The sequence below is a fragment of the Tenrec ecaudatus genome, chromosome 5 (genome assembly GCF_050624435.1).
Source record: "Tenrec ecaudatus isolate mTenEca1 chromosome 5, mTenEca1.hap1, whole genome shotgun sequence".
In the NCBI taxonomy this organism is placed as follows: Eukaryota; Metazoa; Chordata; class Mammalia; order Afrosoricida; family Tenrecidae; genus Tenrec; species Tenrec ecaudatus.
In genome coordinates, this window is record NC_134534.1 from 88,064,583 (window position 1) to 88,084,581 (window position 19,999).

A 19,999-nucleotide genomic window follows, 5' to 3' on the forward strand; every position below is an offset into this window, starting at 1 on the left:
ATGATAATATCAATAGATGCAGAAAAAGCATCTGACAACATCCAGCCCCATTCCTAATTAAGGCACTCAAGAAGATAGGAGTGGAAGGTCAATTCCTCAAATTAATACAAGTTCTCTATGAAAAGCTGGCAGCGAATATCATAGTCAGTGGAGAAAATATGAAATCAATCCCACTAGAAAAGGGGACCAGACAAGGATGTCCCTTGCCCCCACTTCTATTTAATATTGTACTGGAGGTCCTAGTTAACAACATAAGTCAGGAGAAGGACATCAGAGGTATCCAACTGGGAGAGGAGGAGGTGAAACTATCGCTATTTGCAGACGACATCATTCTGTACAGTGAAAATCCCAAAAGTTCCACAACCAGAGTACTAACAGCGATAGAGTAATATGGAAGAGTAGTAGGACACAAGATTAACAAACAAAAGTCAATTGGTCTGCTATATACATCAGACAAGGTCAAGGAAGAGGAGATCACGAAGGCAGTACCCTTCACAATAGCCAGGAACAAATTGAAATATCTAGGAATTTATTTGACTAAAACTACAAAAGACCAAATGAGGAAAACTATAAGACCCTACTATAGGAAACCAAAAATGACCTCCACAGATGATAGACTATCCCATGCTCATGGATTGGAAGGCTCAATATAGTAAATTTAATGCTATCCAGATTTAAATACCAATAAGCTTCTTCAAAGAATTGAAAAACTGACCACCAATTTCATATGGAGAGGGAAGAAGCCCAGCAGAAAACCCCTCAAGAAGGACACAGTCTGAGGGCTCACTTTACCTGACTTTTACACCTACTACACAGCCACAGTGTTCGAAACAATATGGTACTGGCATAATGACAGATACACAGACCAATGGAAAAGAACAGAAATAAAACCATCAACATATGCATCTGATCTTTGAAAAGAGCCCCAAGTGGGAGATGGACGCCCTTTTTAACAAGTCGTGCTGGAAACAATGGCTGTCCACATGTAAAAACTGAAACAACATGTCTACCTCACCCCATGCACAAGGACAAACTCAAAGCGGATCACAGACCTAGACGTAAAACTCCAAAACATCAGAACCATTAGTATAGTAATTGGGACAAACCTAAGAACCATGGCCCAGGGAATACATAGACTAGTTGCGATAGGGAAGGCTACACACACAGGTGAACATAAAATTGACAAGTGGGATTTACTAAGAATAAAACACCTCTGTGCTTCAAAAGACTTCGACAAGAGGGTGACAAGGCAACCCACAGACTGGGAGAGAATTTTTAGCAATGACACATCAGACAAAGGGCTTATTACTAAAATCTACAATACTGAGAAAGTGGACAAAAGAACTGAAAAGAAGTTTCACTCAGGAGGAGACCCATATGGCCAATAAACATATGAGAAAATGTTCCTGATCACTAGCCATCAGAGAAATGCAAAGCAAAACAACCATGAGATATCATCTAACACCCCTGAGGTTATCCCAAATCAGAGAATCAGAGAGCAACAAATGCTGAAGGAGATGTGGTGAGGTAGGAACGCTCCTCCACTGCTGGTGGTCTTGTGGATATGTACAGCTTATTGAACGTGATATGGCGATATTTAAAGAAAATGGAAATTTAGCTACCTTATAATCCTGCTATCCCTCTACTGGGCATATACCTAGAAGAGGTAAGAAATAAAATATGACCAGTCACCTGCCCGCCAATATTTATTGCAGCTCAATACACAATTACAAAGAGTTGGAAACCACCAAAATTCCCATTGGTAAACAAGTGGATCAGTAAACTCTGGCACATACCCACAATGGAATACTATGCATCACTAAAAAGCACTGATGATCACATGAAACACGTCATTTCATTGGAAGCGTTGGAGGAAATCATGCAAAGTGAGATCAGCCAATCACAAAAGGAGAGATATGGCATGAGTCCCCTGAGGTAAGTGTAAATAGCACAGTAGGTATAGAAGAGAAGCACCTGTATCACAATATTCAGATAGAGGTACAGGGAGTCGGGAGGAAGTTAGACCAAACCCAAGGAGCTACGTGTAGTTCCAACACCATGAAGTGGAATGTGGGGAGAGGGGAGGGAGGACAGGAGTGGGGAGAAAATGGAGATGATGACTGGGGGGGCAGGGAAGCAGGGCACTAACCCACCCAGGGAAAGAGTACTGGTTTTCTCTCCACAGGATTGGCAGTGGGCATGTAGACCCTACCACGGTGCGCCAAGCCATGAAGGTCACGTGGCTGCGTAGAGGAATGCATAAAAAGAGATGGCTACAGGGCTGACCCCAAACAGAACCAATCTGACCCCATCCCTCAAAATACGGGTGACAGAGAACATCACTAAACCTAAGGTTGGGGAGTGGGGCCAGCATGCCATGCCCACACAGAAGCAGACCAGAGAGGAAGAAGAGAAAGAGACGGCTGGTCTTGGGCCCTACGCTGCACACCAGGTCTATAGGACGACATGCCTGTGGGGAGCGGTTGGGACACAGAGGGAACTGTAGGGCCAACAATAGTTCATGCATGTTATCCCCTTCTAGAACAGACTGCAGCAAAGGACAAATCTGGGGTCACACGGCGGGCAGGTAGTGCAGTGTGACGGGGCAAATCAAGAAGGGACCATAAAAGATCAGCAACTGAAGCAAAGCAAAGCTACAAAGCCCCTGAAGAGCCCCCAGATAGACTTCAGGTTCAGATAAGGAGAGCCCCCATAACCGGTGGAGAAACAGTCATGAAGGTCAGCGAACACACCTGGAAATACGTACTTTTCTCTCCTTTTTTATCTTCTCTTTCTTTTTTCTTTTCTCTCCTTTTCTTCTTTAAATATTGTTTCTTTTTGTTTAGTCTGTCATCATTGGTTTGCCTACTTATATAAGATACCGTGTATACTCATGCATAAGCTGAATTTTTCAGCACTTTTTTAAAAAACGTTTTATTAGGGGCTCATACAACTCTTATCACAATCCATACATACATCAATTGTGTAAAGCACATCTGTACATTCTTTGCCCTCATCATTTCCAAAGCATTTGCTCTCCACTTAAGCCCTTTGCATCAGGTCCTCTTTTTCTCCCCTCCCTCCCTCCTCCCTCATTAGCCCTTGATAACTTATCAATTATTATTTTGTCATATTTTGCCCTGTCCGACATCTCCCTTCACCCATTTTTCTGTTGTCCATCCCCCAGGGAGGAGGTCACATGTAGATCCTTGTAATCGGTTCCCTCTTTCTGACCCACTCTCCCTCTACCGACCCAATATCGCCACTCATACCCCTGGTCCTGAAGGTATCATCCACCCTGGATTCCCTGTGACTCCAGCTCCTATCTGCAGCAGTGTACATCCTCTGCTCTATCCAAACTTGCAAGGTAGAATTCGCATCATGATAGTGGGGGGTGGGGGAAAGGAAGCATTTAGGAACTAGAGGAAATCTGTATTCTTCATCGGTGCTACATCGCACCCTGACTGACTCATCTCCTCCTCTAGACCCCTCTGTGAGGGGATCTCCAGTGGCTGACAAATGGCCCTTGGGTCTCCATTCTGCACTTCCCCCTTCATTCACTATGGTAAGGTTTTTTGTTCTGATGATGCCTTATACCTGATTCCTTCAACACCTCATGATCGCACAGGCTGGTGTGCTTCTTCCATGTGGGCTTTGTTATCAGCACATTTTTTATGCAGTTTTTGTGGTAAAATTAGGTGCCTCAGCTGTTATTCTGGTCAGCTTATACTTGAGTATAAACGGTAGACATGGAAAGCAAGCCCAAGGAGAACACAGAGGCTACCAATGGTCCTGGGGCTACTTAGGAGGGGAAGGGCGGCAGGGGAAGGGTGCAGGGAGCAGGCAGCGCCATAGACAGGGGAATAACTATGGAATTAGAGTCAACAATGAGGAGATAGAGATCCTGAGGGTGTCAGAGCAACAGCAAACTGCTAAGAGGAAGTTCTAAGAGGAAGAAATAGGGGGCTGGAGGTGGGTAAAAGTGATGGTGGGGCAGGAAGAAGGTAAAACAAAACAGAGGAAGGGCCTAGGATGCAAAGCAACGGATAGAGGTATAAGCATAGGTGCGTACATATATAAATACATTAATCCACAAAAAGAGAGGTATTGGTCTATGTACATATATTTATTCGGCAATACACTGTAGTAGTGGCTGGACTTCGGGCCTTTGCTCATACCTTCCCTCAATACAAGAACACTTGGTTCTAACAAATCGGCATTCTGAGATGCTCACACTCCCGACACAATTGCTGAAGACAAACGGGTGCATAAGCAAATGTGGTGAAGAATGCAGATGGTGCCCATCTATTAAAAGATATAGCAAGAGAAAAAAAAGATACAGCATCTGGGGTCTTAAAGGCTTGAAGTTAAACAAGTGACCATTCAGCAGAGAGCAACAAGCCCACATGGAAGCACACCATCGGTGCAATCATGAGGATTCTTCAGGACTGGGTAATAGGCATGAAAAGACACATAACAAACAAACAAACAAAAACATATTGTGGAGAACAGGGGGGGGGGGAGGAACGGAGGGGGCAGAGACCAAAAGCCCATGTGTAGACAATGGAACATTCCCCCACAGAGGGGCCACAGGGGAAGGGATGAGTTAACCAGGGTACACTAAAGCTTCGATGAAACACACTATTATCCTTTGGTTCCTAGAGACTTCCTCATCCCCCACTATCAGGACCCCAGTACTGCTTCTCAATGCAAACTAGATCAGAATATGTACACAGGTATAGAAAAGAGACGGGCACTCAGCACACACAGAATCCAAGAACAGGAGTGGGAACAGCGATACCGTAAGGGTAGGGATAAAGGGGGTGGAGGGGAAGGGACAAAGGGGAAATCGACCACAATGATCGACACATAACCATACAGGCCTCTCCAGGGGGAAAGAACAACAGAAAACACGGAAGTGGGGAGGGAAGGGGGAAAGTGAGGAGCTGATACCAAGGGCTCAATGGAAAGTAAATGTCTGAAAATGAATGAAGGCAACAAATGTGCAAACATGCCTGATGCAATCAATGCATGGATTGTAACAAGAGATGTAAGAGTCCCCAATAAAAAAAATTTTAAGGAAAGACTATTATTTATTAACATGACAATCCAGAGTTTAATGTCTTCATAATCCTATTTAGTATTTGCTAATATAATCATATTTATTTACTGAATTACCTGAATAGTTGCTTTAACCATCTGCTTCCTTTTGCCATATACTTCCTTTTGCTACCTGCTACCTTCTGCCATGCACACCTACCTAACCTGGCTAACTCTTTTGATGTTATCGATATCTATAAGAGCTTGAATATATGTATGCTTTAATAAGAAATAAAGCAATAGGTTAGAAGCCTCTAATGCAGATGATTAAAGCAAATGTTCAGGTAAATCGGTAAATAACAAATTAATAATATTCTATTTTAAAATTAAGAGTGAAAATTATAAAAGACCCAGAGGTAAAACTTCTAATTAGGGTTTCTATAATAAGTTTCAGGAAGGACACAAATGGCCTAACCTGATTAGAAGTCTCTCCCATCTAGTGAACCATTAATAATGTCATCACCCTGGATGTTGCTTGTAGGTGATGGAATGACCTTTGACTGCACAAACCAAGGCTTTCTGACATTGGTCACTACTGCAGTCTCAAGTCACTCAGCCTAGAAATCTAAAATTTTATTTTTCTGCTTGAATCACTCTTGTCAAATTTTTACTTGTCTGTGTGAATTAAAAATACCCACTGCAGAGGGATTTGTTCTACAAAGAAATAGAATGATACACATAGAAGCAGTAATAAACTCTCTACCCTCTGGGAGATAAAAAGGCACACAGTCTTCACCCTACTGAGGTCCTCCCTGGAGTGATATGCTTGATTCTACATCCCTGTAGGAGGGACCCAGTCACTTGGCAAGAAGCCCCGAGAAAAGGAGGAGGGGGATAATGAAATGTAAAATGCGATCTGTACAAGGGCTCGAATCTGGCAGTCCCTCTCAACAATCCTCCCTCTCGTCTGTTCCACAGAACCAATCATTTAATTACCAAGGACTCCTTTTTGTGGTCTATAATGTAAACTACTGATCTACCTTCTCTAGTAGCTTGCCCTACATACTTCCCACCTCCTTTAATCCTCTTCTCCCTCGTGTGGAATACTATCTTTGCCTGTATCCATGTTAACATCTGTCTACCCTAGCCTATGGCTTCAGCTTCCCTCCTTTGTCCTCTCAGGCTTAGGAACCGCCTGTTTCCTTTGGTATGAAAAAGCTCCTTTTGTAACCGCAGTTTCATACACTGTTTGTTCTATTATGATTGGCTACTGTCACTCAGCATAACGTTCTCCAGGTCCAGCTTACGAGGGGGTAGACACAAAACAATGAAAAGAAAGAAAAGAGCTCTGCTGGGTGGAGCTTCTGTAGCACACAATTTCCCTTTAGGGGCGCACTGGGCAGCTGGCTCTGAATTATTGCCCCAGTGGTGTTGCCTGCACAGGTTCTCATTGGTCACAGTGAATTTTTTCATAAAAAGTTTCACTCGAACCTTGTTTTTTGGTGATGGCTGAGTTAAGAGAACAGCAGGCAGCTGTGAAATGTTGCTTCCTGCTCTGGAAAAGTGCCCCAGACACTGTTGTGATGTTCAACGCAGCTTTCAAGGACAGCGCTATGGGAAAAACTCAAGTGTATGCGTGGCTTTCTCATTTCAAAAAAGGTGAAACGTCAATTGATGACAAACCTCATTCTGGAGGTCCATCAACTTCCTGAATAGACAAAAAATGTTGACGTGTAGTATATTTGGGGTTCATTCCAGCAGGTAGACTGCTAATCAACGTTCTATGTGGAGGTTCTGAAAAGATTCTGTAACCGTGTGCAACAAAAAAGGGCTGGCTTGTGGCGGACAGGGGACGAGTTTTGCCACCACAATGATGCACACAGCCAGCTCAGTGCGCCAGCTTTGGGCAAAAAACACCAAGCCTCTCTTGCCCCACTCAGCCTACTCACCTGACCTTCCTCTGGATTACTTCTTTTTGTCTCCCCAAATGAAGAGGAACATGAAAAGACGGTGATTTGACAATATAGAAGAGGTGAAGGGAAAAACTAGGGAGGTGCTGACAGCTATCCAAACAGATGAGTTTGAAAAATGTTTCCAAGAATGGAAACGCAGATTTGACAAATGTGTTCAGTATAGTGGAGAGTACTCTGAAGGTGATAAGGTTGTTCTGTAAAAAAAAAAAAAAAAAAATCTAACTACAGAGCTTTGAAAAAGGTTTTTTGAGTCCCACTCATGTACCATGAGGTGTTTCATGGTTTCACCATTATTTTTCAGTAAAGCACAGTATATACCAAAGTTTTATGATCAATTTCTCTACTACTGGAAATAAGTTGTTTCCATCGTCTTACTACTGTGATGAACATGAGTGTGCATGTCTATGTTTGTGTTACGGCTCTTACGTCTTTAGAGTCTATCCCCATCAGGTTGACTGCTGGATCATATGAAATTTCTGTTTCCACTTGTTCGAGTTAGAACCCTCTCACTTTCCACAGAGGTGACATGCTTTTACAGTCTCACCAGCAGTCTCTTCACTGCCTCTCCAGAATTTGTTCTTTTCTTTCTTTATTTTTTTTAAATTTCTTTTTAAAATTTTGTTTTCTGTTTTTAATTTTGGGGTGTTTTTGGTTGCTGTTTTCTGGCTGTTCAGGTCCTTTGCCCAATTTTTAATCAGATTATTTGTTGTTATCCTGTTGAAGCATTGCAGTTCTCCATATACTTTAGAGATTAGTCCTGTGTCACAGATATCGCTGCCAAACTTTCTTCCTACATTGTGGGTTCGCTTTATACTCTTTTGATGAGGTCTTTTGATAAACATATGCATCTTATTTTTAGTAGGCCCCAGGGATCTCTATTGTCTTCTGGTTCCCTTCATTATGTTTGATATCAGGGCCCTCAAATGTATCCTAATTTTCTCATTGATATTTTATAGAACTGGGATTTTCATTTTGGTCTTTAATCCATCTTGAGTTTTTTGTTTGTTTGTTTGTCTGAATGAGCTATAGGTCCTGTTTCATTCTTCAACCGATATACAGTTTTGCCAACACTGTTTGTTGAAGAGACTACAACATTTCCACTTAATGTTTGTTGGCCCTTTGTTGAACATCAGTTGGTTGTGGGTAGCTGGATTTAGTTCTGGATTATCTGTTCTGCTCATTTGATCCATGTAGCTATCAATATTCCTAGGCCAGGCTGTTTTGACTGCAATAGGTTTTGCTGTCAGGAAGTGAGAGCACAGTACTTTGTCCTCTGTCCTAAGTAGTCCTTGGCCTATCCTAGACCGTTCCTCTCCATATAGTACTGGTACGTTTTTGTTTTGTTTTCTTTGGGAGGGGGGTGGTGAGGGGAGTCACTTATTTAATGAATGAAGTTGGGACCTGAATTGGGATTGCATTATATTTGTAGATTGCTCTGGGTAGTATTCATATTTTCACAATATGAAGTCTTATTATCCATTACCACAAAACTGTCCTCCATTTATGCAGGTCACTTTTGGTTTCTTGCAGTAGTATTTTGCAGTTTCCTTTGTACAAGTCTTGTTTCTTGTACAAGCCAACTTAGGGTTATTCCTAGCTATTGTGTCTTTGTGTGGCTAGTGTAAATGGTATTGTTTTCTTGGTTTCTTTTTCCAATCTGTTTTCATTCGCCTATAGCAATTTGATTTGGGGGTGGTTCTTTTTTTAATATGTTGACCTTGTGTCCTGCTATGTTGCCAATTTTTCCAACTGTGTCCAATTATTCTTTTGAGTCTTTGGGGTTTGCTATGTATACAACCATATCATCTGCAAATAGAGTTTTAGTTCATCTTTGCCAAATTAGATGCCCTTGGTTTCTTTTTGTTGTCTAATGACTCTGGCTAAGATTTCCAGGACAACAGTAAATACAGAGTTGTGATAAAGGATATCCTTTTATGGTTCCCATGCATCAGGGGAACGTTTCAGCTCTGCCCCCTTGGAAATGCTGGCGGATGGTTTTGCGAATAGCCTTTAATTCGTTGAGGAATTTCTCTTCTATATCTATCTTGCTGAGTATTTATGGGTGTTGGATTTTATCACATGAATTTTCTACATCAATTAATATGTAGCTCTGATCTTTTGTTTTGTAGCTTATATGGTTGATTATATATATTTTCTATTGTTAAACCATCTTTGAATACCTGGTATGAATGTCACTTGATCATTATGTAATATAGAGAGAGTAGAATATATATTTGAATTCTATTGGCTAGGATTTTGGTAACAATGTTTGCAGAAGAGATACTGCTCTGTAGTTTTCTATTCGGATAGGGTCTTTGCCTGGGGTTGGCATCTGGGTTATGCTTACTTCGTAAAATGAATTGTGATGTTTGGTGTCCTTTTCTATATTCTAAAATAGTTTGGGGGGGCCTCAGGAGGGATTGGTTTGTTTGGTGGTTTCCCTTCAGATTTGGTGTCAGCTTTTCTCTAACTGGTGGTAGAATTCCCCAGTGAAGCAATTTGGCCCTGGACATTTTTATTGTTGTTAGAAGTTTTTAAAGATCTGATCCATTCTTCTTTTGTTATGGGTCTGTTGAAGGTTACCATATCAGTCTGAGTTAATTGGGGTGAGTGGTGAATTTCTAGAAATTTTCCAATTGCCACAAAGTTTTTTTAAGTGTGTTGGAATACAGTACCATGTTGGGGGTTTTTTATTATTTCTTTGGTCCTGTTACGAGGTCACATTTTTCATTTCTTATTCTTGATATTTGCAGCTTCTCTTTCTTTTCTTTTGCTAAATTTGCCAAGGGATTGGCAATTTTGTTACTCCTTACAAAGAACCAACTTCTTTCTTGTTGATTTTTTTTATTGCTTTTCTATTTTCCAATTAGTTTCTTTCGGTTCTAAGCTTCCTGGTTTCTTTTCTCCTGGTAATTGAAGGTTTATTTTATTGCTCTTTTTCTAGTTATTGAAGATACTGGGTTAAGGTATTGATTTTGGTTCTCTCTTCTTTTTTTCTTGTGTGCATATATTACTATTAAATGCCCTTTTAGGCTGCTTTAGCTGTACCCTCAAGGTTTTGATATGTTGGATTTTGTTTTCATTTGTTAGGAATTTATTTCACTACTTATTTCATTAATTACCCAGTAGTTTTTGTCATGAGGAATTCATTTCATTACTTATTTCATTAATTACCCAGTTTTTAAACAGTGTGTTTTTCAGTTCCTATATGGGTTTGTTTGTTAGTTTCCATTGCTCTTGCTATTGTTTATTTCAAATTTTATAGTGCTATGGTCTGAGAACATAATTATCAGCATTTTAAAATTTATTAGGGCTTACTTTGTGGCCTATCATACGCTCTCCTCTAGAAAATGTTCCATGCACACTTGAAAAAGAATGTATACTATGCTGTTTGGGGGAAGAATGTTCTAGATATGTCTGTGAGGTAAAGTAGATTAATTGTGGTTTAGTTATTCTGTGTCTTTACTAGCTTTCTTTCTTCATGATCTGTCCTTCCTTAAGAGTGGTGTGCTGAAGTCTCATACTATTTGGTTGTGGTATGTATTTCTCTCTTCAGAAATATAAGAGTTTTATTAATATGTTTTGAGGGTCGTTCACTGAGTGCACATATGTTTGTTAAGGGTATGTCTTCTTGGTCTGGAATTCCTTTAGTCATTATGTAAACACTTCTTTGTCTCTCTTGCCAAATGTTGCCTTGAAGTTTATTTTATCAAAAACTAATATAGCCATGTACAGAGGATGACATTTTGGGAAAATAGGAAACTACTTGGTGAGAAAAAAGCTGGGAAAGTTGTGCAGAGGCAGATTTTTCCACCATGAACGTGTACCTGCTCACTTACTGTTAGGGAAACAATGGCTGGCTGTCCTAAGAAAATTTCACTGGAAAACCTCCCCCATCCACCCTACAGCACTCATCTTGCCTTCCCATTAGTGCCCAGCACTAATCTTTGACTTCTGTATGTTCCCCAAACTCAAAAAATAAAGGAATACAATGTGTTTCCTTCAAGGTTGCCCAAACTGCCATTCTGACATGCTATAACACAAAACTCTTTGGGTAAGGGCGAGTGAGATGGAAATAGCTCCTTCTGCAATGTATAGTACTAGATGGGGTACTAGATGGTGGATATGTTGAGAAATGATTGCTTCATATTTTGACTTTTTGTTTAATATAAAAGGTTTTGCAGCATTTTTTAATTACTCTCATATCTTGTGGGTTATCCTTTTCTTTCCAGTGCCTTAGTTGCAGTCTTCATTGATTCCGTTTCTTGTCACAAGCATATAACTGATCTCCTACCTCTCCCAGATCTCATCTTATTCAGTGCCATCGGGCTAGCAAGGACTCGTCTTCTCTAGTATGCTCTCTGTTTCGTCCTTACAACATATCGTTTTATATGCTGCCCCTTCTTCCTCATTTCCTCTGGTCTTTCATTATGCAAATGTTACCCCCTCCTTCAAGGACCACCTCAAGTACCACTTCTACACTGATCTTTCACTGCCTACCACTTAACCTTCTGGAGTGTAGACTTGTGATATGATTTATATTTACTTTAACCCAAGCACATGGCACCTTGCAAGAAGTAAAACCAACACAGCCAACTGTATCTGTGTTTCTAATAAACTCAGTAAATATAGTATCTGTTGGATATGCAGATTCATATCTCCCGATTCTCCAGACACATTAAATATCTGGCAAAATAAATATAGCCTCCAACCAGCTGGCCATAATCTTGGCTAGTCACTATTAATTTTGAATACTACCAAAGTTGAGGATCAATAGCTATTTATGTCATCTTCTCTCCTGGTTATTCTTAATTATAGTACCCATATGGCTCAGAAACAAGCAACTCCCAACTCCTATATTACATGATCAATAAATAACTGTTGATGGATAAATGGCTATCATATGAGAAAAAAATTAAGGAATTAAATATGTCTGGTAAGAGTAATGGCAATTCTGTGACACAATAACTGTATACAATACTTTGGGAAAACATCACGTGGAAGTAGATACTGCTATATTTGTTCTATGTAGAAACGAACCCAAAATAGAAACAATGAGGGATGTAACAGAGCTTTTTGACTATTGGAATTACTCAAATGCAAAATGGATTTCTTCAAGGAGGAATGAAGTTTGGGTCCTTGCACTATTTACCTGGAGGGGGGGGGGAGTTCCCCAACCAGATGGTCACAGACATTAAGCCTAGATTAGCTGTCCTGAACAGGCCAATTCCCTCTTCCCCACACACTTTTGCAGTCTTATTGGAAACTAGAACATTGAGCCGGTTAGCATGTGTTCTGTACAGTGTGCTGCTTTCAGGGGTGCTGTACAGAAAAAGCACACATGAACAACTGGCAAGGGAAAATAGTAGACAAAGAGACCAAAGGAAGGGTCTCTCCAAAAAGTGCCATTTCAAATGCAGCAGAGTCCAATTGCTGTCCATGTTTAAGTGGCCATTGGATTTAGGGGTTGAGAAGATCAGTAGTGACCACGGCCTAAGAAGTTCCAGCAGAAGCTGGGGTGAGGAGATTTGGGAAGGGAACTCAGACATAAATGCCTCCCTCCACACATGAACTATGTTCTTAGATTATGTTATAAGCATCTATTTAATGAATGTAAGCATTGAAATTATATCATTATTGTTTTCACTCGTTTTGGATAGTCAATTTTATCCTTACGACCTTAGCGCAATTTTTTTTTAAGGTTTTCTGATGGGTCTCGCAGCTGTGAAGCACAGAAGTGGATGCATAATGAGAATAACTGATACAAGGGGCTATAGGAAATACAGGGATGGGGGTGGATAATGGGGAGGGGAAGGGAATCTCGAGAGTAAATGATGGAGTCAGGAGGGGAGGGAGCACTTGAGTGGATGGAGGTTGCATATCTCAGCTTGGAAAGGATTTAGCCAAGGGAGGGGAATATTCTAAAAATAAAACCGATGTGGGGGTGATTGTACAAATCTTCCTTGATATGACTAAACCATTTAATTATACGATATATAAATTACTTGCCAATAAAACAGTCAGAGAAAAAAACAAAATAATGATGAAACTGTAAAGCACCTCATCACATGGATGGATTTGGAGAACATTATGCTGAGTGAAGTTAGCCAAACACAAAAGGACAAATAGTGTATGAGACCACTGTTAAATAAGAAATTAAAAAGAAAGAAGTATATCAAAGATTGGGAGAAAAAATTAGGCAAGGCCATTGCCAGTGTGAAGCCAAAGATTTTAGAGGAGTGGTGGGTGAAATTCTAAAACACTGTGCTTATTCTAATTTTTTTAATTAAAATATATAGCATCCTAAATTTGAGCCTACCACTTGTTTTTTAGTTTGCCACACTATAGTGACATGCATGTTGCTGTGACGTGGGAAGATATGCCACTAGTATTTAAAATCCCAGCAGAGCTTTCAACAGAGTGTCTTGACTAAGAACAGACTACAAAAAAGAACTAGGCTGTCTACTTGAAAGGAATTAGCCACTGAAAACATTTGGATAGATTAAAAACATTGTGAGCTACTAAAGGCCTAATGAATAGAAGCGGAGGCCTAGAAGCAGAACTATGTCTGCTCAAGTCAGAAGATGCACAAAGTATGACTGAGGAAGAGTTGCCTTCTCAAATTAGCATTGGCTATCATTCCCTGATGAAGTAAAGCCTGTGGAACGTCCATTTGCTGATGGAGCACAACTCACAAAGAGAAGAAATGGTTGTAAAAAGTTACTAATCATTGGAATTTATATAAGAAAATTGGACATTGTCAAAATAAATGGAACACATCTAGATAGATATCAAAGATGTTAATAAGCTGCAATAGACTGGTTTGGGAAATGTGAATAAGAAAACCATGCGTTTTACTATGTTTGACATGAACACATTAAGAGGCATGGCATTGCATCCGTCATCAAAGAGAACATTTCAAGATTGAAGTACAGGGACGTCTGTGATACAACTTCATGAGGGAGATTTTGAAGAACTCCACCCACGTCTACAGTCTGAAATGATCCACTATGCAATCAGGATGCACTGATGATAATTGGCAACTGGAATATGAAAGTTGGAAACTAAGATGTAAACCCACTGCTACCAAGTCAAAGCTGATTCATCCTGACCCCAAATGACAGAGTAGAATTCACCATTTGGGTTTCTGAGATTTTAAATCTTTATGAAAGTAGAAAGCTTCAAGTTTCTTCTATAGAGTGACTGATGGATTGAAACCACGCAGCCACTACATCTCCTGGGTTCCTGAAGACGAGAAGGGAGCACAAGTTATGAGAACAAAAATGAGCAGGAATGGAGGTAACGGAAGCGAGACGGAGGGGGCAAATGAGGATCTGGATAGCAGAGTGAAGGCTGGTAACTGATGTGGCAAATCAGAGCAAGCCGAGAGCTAAGTGACTACAGAAAGAGGCATCCAGAAGCAACAGTTCTGTTCATTCCACAGAACCCAGAGAAGACGGGGGGTAGCTGCATCGGTATGTAGAGGTACGGAGTGGGACAATGAGAAAAGAAAACTGGCTTAAAGTTTTTCGAAAGAACAGTTATAGCTCTCAGTCTCATCACCTGCCCCAATGTTCCTGCCCTCACTTCTATAACTTCCTGCCTTACTGCCATCGACTCGACTCTGACTCCTAGTAACCCAATCTAGGGTTTCCACGGCTATGAATCTTTAAGGGAGCAGACAGCCTCATCTTTCTCCCATATAGCAGCTGGTGTGTTTGAACTGCTGAGCTTACATTTAGTAGTCCAGTGTTTACCCCACAGCACCATCAGTAACCCATGCTACCATGAGAGTAAGTGAAAGTGAATAATTCAAAGGGTGAGACTCTCCTATTTATGTCAGCAACTAAAATCTGGTAGCCAGGCATAAACCACCATGCACTGTTCACATTTCCCAGAAAAAATTAAAAGACTCTGATAAAACATACCAATGCTCTTCCAACAAAATTGCCTGCTGACATTACTGTGAAGTCCACCAGACTTCTAATCAGTTATATAGATGTTTGTGTACATACGAACAACCAGTATCACAGAACATTCAATATAACAACAGGGCATCTTCCTTCCGATAGAACAACCACTGGTGGGGAGTTCACGGGCATGGCGGCAGGAGCGTGGCTGCAGGTGATGAACTTGAGAGTTATGCCTGTTCTTTCTAAAGACTTTAAGCCGGTGTCCTTGCTCTCAATTCCACTCCGTACCTCCACATGCAGATGCATCTAGTATCGCCACCTCCTCGTCTTTCCTGAGTTCTGTGGTAACAACTGAACTCGCTGCCTTCCTCCTTCTGCAGTTACTTAGCTTTCAGCTTTCTCCAGTTTGCCAAATCAGCTACCGCTCTTCATTTTGCTTCCCAGAACCTCAAAACTTCCAAACAAACATAAGGACCTCCAGAAGAGATGCTAGAAGTAAAACAATAACCCCCCAAAAAGTAAAGAAATATACTATATTTATGAAACAAATAATGTATATAGATTTGAAGAATTTATAGTCAATAAATTAAAAATGGTAGCTACAGTAAAAAAAATCAGTAGAAAGACTGAAAGATACATGTTGCTGAAGTTTTTGAGAAAGTAGAAGGAAAAGGCAGTAAGCATTAAGACACTCCTGAAAGAGGAGAAAAAGAAAAACTGAAATCTTATCAGTAAAATCTTACAAGAAAACTTCCTAAAAATAAAAGACAATCATCCCGAGTAAGTGGGTTCACAACGTGTCAAGAGTGGGGGGGAAAAAGAACCACAATAAAGCATTTGTTGTAAAAATTCAGAGAAATGGTAAAAAGAGCTTTTGAAAAAACATCCTCACCAAGGCCATTCTGAGGCAGTGATTGTGGGATGATTTTGGACGACCAGTTCCCTGGGAGCCCAAGACCCCAAGGCAGCACAGCTGCTCCTGGCCTGCCTCACCAAACCTTCTCTCTTCGTCCTTCCCTTTGATTTTGGTATTAGGTGCTGTCGAGACCCTGGTTGCTGTCACTATGTCAATCTGTCCATCTTATTGCAGGCCTTCCTCTTCTTTTGCTGCTTCTCCACTTAACCAAGTAGGATGTCCTCCTCAAGGGACAGGTCTCTCCTGATAACATGTCCAAAGTACAGGAGACGAAGTCTTGCCATCCTTGCTTCTCAGAAGCATTCTCATTGAACATCTTCCAACAAAGATTGTTCATTCTTTGGGCATCCCTGGTACTTTCAATATTCTTAGCCAGCGCCTTAGACTGTTTAAAAACTCTTGTTGATTTCAGGGCAGTGTGAAGCAAACCCTGACCCTGTCAGCTGCCCTAGACTCACAGTGCTTTATCTCTGCAAATAGAATTCCACTAAATAACAAAATACGTGTCTCCCAATGTGACCCATAGACTGTCCTTCAGCATCCTGGCATCTGGTAAGGGCAGGCCCCATTCTGTGGTCTCCTCACACGTGAATGACCCTTCTGGTATTTGAAATAGGGGTGGCATAGTTTCCAGCATCATAGCAACATAGAGTGAAACAAATTGACAAATTAATTCTTTAAATATTGGGGGTTTTTTTTCACTAGATTATGCATCTGAAAATCATCTTATTATTTTCTGTAAAGAACACTCACCACAGAACCTGGCATAAAATGTATTTTGTTACTTTGTATTTTGTTAATATAAATAAGTATATTAACATTTATTTATAGACATACAAAAGCATGTCAACATAATAATACTCATGGATTGTCTTTAAATTCTTTTTATATGAATGTATGCATATGTACATAAAACAAAAAGTTGATCATATAAGTTCAAATTTACATCTCAGGTGATCCCACTGATCAAGTGAATATTAAACCCAGAATCTGACTCAACGACAGGGACTCTATTTGGCTATTTCATGGACTCTAATTAGGGCTCAGAGATGCTCACAATGAATAAAATATCCATAGGCAGAAATCAATACCTGTACTGCCTGCTAAGGAACCTAAAGATTTTATGTTTTAAAAATTCTGTTCTGTTGATTTAGAATTAATTTGAGCACATTTGGTCTTTGCTTAACATGCATTTCTAAAGATATCAACATGCTGAAATTTTTAATTTTTTTTTTTTTTGTTACGGGGGAGCAGCAAACCCAAAGTCATTGCTGTTAAGTTTTTCTCACTCATGATGACCCTCTAGGACGTTGTATAGGGTTTCTTTACAGAGACAGACTGCCACGTCTTTCTCCTGAGAAATGACAGGAGGAATGCCCTGGTGGTAGGCCAAGCACTTAACCACTGTTCCATTAGAACTCTTTTCAAGAGTTCATGATATGAATGGTAATTTTTCATTGTGATGTAAGATAGAAGCAGAAATTTTAAATTACCATTAATCAAAAACCTACTTCTATAATAATTACCCAGCACTTTTTCCTTCAAATATTCTAGATCAGCTCAAATGGTATCAGCAGAATTTTTTTAAAGGGTTCTTCCACTTAAATACTTGGTCAAATTAACAAAATTTTTAATTCTCCTTGTCATAATAATTTAAATGACTTAACTTGTATGTAAGACTATATCAATAAATCATAAACTATACTTATATGAAATAGTGAAATGGAAAATTGTAATAACTTAAACAACTTAAGCTAGCAAAAACTTTAGGGTAAAATTTTGGACATACCTTCTCTTAGATTCCACAAAGCATAAATTAACCAAACTAAGGTTGTTCTAGTAATGATACACCAAAAGCCAAACTGAGATCTCCGTAACTTCATAATTTTATCCTCTCAAAAATATTTCAGAAAATAATTCCAAATACACATTTTAGGATATATAAATGTTTCTATAAAATAGAGGCTACTTCTACCTTTCTGTAATAGAAGCTAAATGGGAGCCCAACATCTCCACCATGACTTCTAGTTTATAAAACAGTGAAAGAATATCTTTTCAAATACCTGATTTTGACTTGAGGATCACTTGAATAGTATGCCCATCATTGGTGACTTCACAGTCTCGACAGACCACGTAATTTGGAGTGAGGCGGACATCGAGCAGTGAGGGGTCATATCTGGCTTCTCTGGAGTTTAGGTTAATAGGAGACTGATATTCCCCATTAGCATCAGGAAAAACCAAGCCCCACTCAACACCTAAGGGTAAAATAAGTAAATAACCAATCAGCTAAACTGAAAGAAGTTATAGCAAAACTTAGCATGTAAAAACTAGGGTGTTGTCAAATAAACTCTGCTTGTCTACATAGCATGTCTATGATCTTACTAATGTGCCTTGGCCTTAGCAGTGTTACAATCCCCAGCTCTGCACAAATGAACTATAAAAGTGTGTGCACATTCACATTCATATTTTAATGCTCAAATGGTATTAAATATTGTGTGCAAAATCCTGGACTAACAAAATATCTTATTTTGTATTTGTCCACATTGCTTTAATAACTTAAGACTAGAGAAAATGTCATTTTCAAGTGATTAGAAACAAATATCCTAACAGTTTCTTCCAGTCATTAGTTCAATTATGCCTAGTGTTTGAGAAATGTCTTAAGTCTAAAGGCCTTGGGTGAGAGCCAACAACAGTAACTCAAGCTACTTAATAAATGCAAATACAAAAAATTGTCAATTGCATAAATTAAAATATATACCTAGAAACTTTGTCCATACTTTTTATAATTAAAACTGTAAGTTCTACATTTGTTTCTATGTATTTGTTTCCGTGTAGTTGACCACAGTGGTTAGCTATAGTAGAACCCCTACATCCTCCAACTAAATTGTTTAAGTCACTGGCGTTGCTAGCATCCTTAAGGAAAAGACTAGAGGCAGAAATATTGCCTCCCCACAGAAGACCCATAGCAAGCAAGTGACCGTTTCGCCTAGCACTGTACTGAGAAAAACGTTAACTCTGCTTTTCTTGGCAACTCAGGAGACTGAGCTCTGGGTGGTTCTGCTTTGAAAGGCTGGGCTTTAAGTTTCACTGCATGTCATGCAACAGGTGTGACCAAGGCGACCAGCACAGGCTCCCCGGCGGCGGGCTCTCAGGAGGGCTAGCAGCCGCACACGGTAGGGGAGTCGGAGAGCCCCGCAAACACGGCGCGGGGATGTTTGGCACGCACGAAAGGGACAGGGCGCCGAGGTCGCTGTCCCCGGGAGGCCGACATCGCGCCCAGCCTCCGGGGCTCCGGACACCGGTGGATTACCTTCCTCGTATCCCCACTCCACGCCGTCCTCCTCCTCCTCCTCATCCTCCTCCTTCTCAGGGAAGACCACCGTGTCGTCGATGAAGCTCAGGTCGGCCATGGGGAGCTCGGCGGGTCCTCCGGGCGCACTTGCCTCCAGCGGCTCCGCCGGCCGCGGGCGAGCTCCGGGGGGAGAGCTGGAGGGCAGAGGGGTGCGCAGGCCTCCCCGCGCGCAACACGGCGCTCAGCGTCTCGGACTTTCCCGGGGACGGCACAGCCCAGGTGGGCGGCGCGCGGGACGGATATACCTGGGGGGGCGTGTCCGCACGCAGAGGGCCCGCCCCCTCTGCTCGGGGCAGGAAATGACCCTCGGACTCGCCCCATCGCAGGCGATTTACCTTCCAGCTTCCAGCCGCGAAGGTCCAAGGTCAGCCCGGGACCCCCGACCCCCGGGGCCCCCGGGACCTGGGGCGGGGAAGGAGCACTTACGGAGCAGTGGCTGTGGGCGAGACTTGGGCCACGGGCTTTTCTTCTCCTAGGATTGTTCGTGCCCATGGCAGAAATTAGCAAAAGGAGAGAAAACGCAGGGCACGCGGGAGGAGCGCCTGCTAACCACAAGTCAGGTTGCGGGCGGGGGGGAGGAGAAAACAAGACCCGGAGACCCCCCCATAACAAAATAAAGAGCGTTCCCGGCTCAGAATCTTTATTGTGGATTATTGGTTTATATCGTAACTCCTCCATAGACCACCGTGCCACTGAACTAAGGAGAATTTCTCAAGAACTCCTAGTTCCTTTAAAAAAAAAAAAAAAGTCTTAAGTGAAAAAAACAAGTTTTATCTAGAGATGTAGATACACTTCAGAGAAATTT

The 19,999-nt window shown here is 41.1% G+C and overlaps 1 protein-coding gene across 2 annotated transcripts in view; it reads right to left on the minus strand.

Annotated features, from left to right (window-relative positions):
- Positions 1 to 19,252, minus strand: part of CA8 (carbonic anhydrase 8) — a 149,925-nt gene extending 130,673 nt beyond the window's left edge. For both annotated transcript variants that reach the window (XM_075550691.1, XM_075550690.1), the window contains exons 1-2: positions 19,153 to 19,252; positions 17,906 to 18,097 (exon numbers count right to left, since the gene is read on the minus strand). In XM_075550691.1, coding sequence (XP_075406806.1) covers positions 17,906 to 18,097; positions 19,153 to 19,252 — 292 coding nt within the window. The remainder of the gene's footprint in view (positions 1 to 17,905; positions 18,098 to 19,152) is intronic.
- Positions 19,253 to 19,999: the final 747 nt, after the last annotated feature.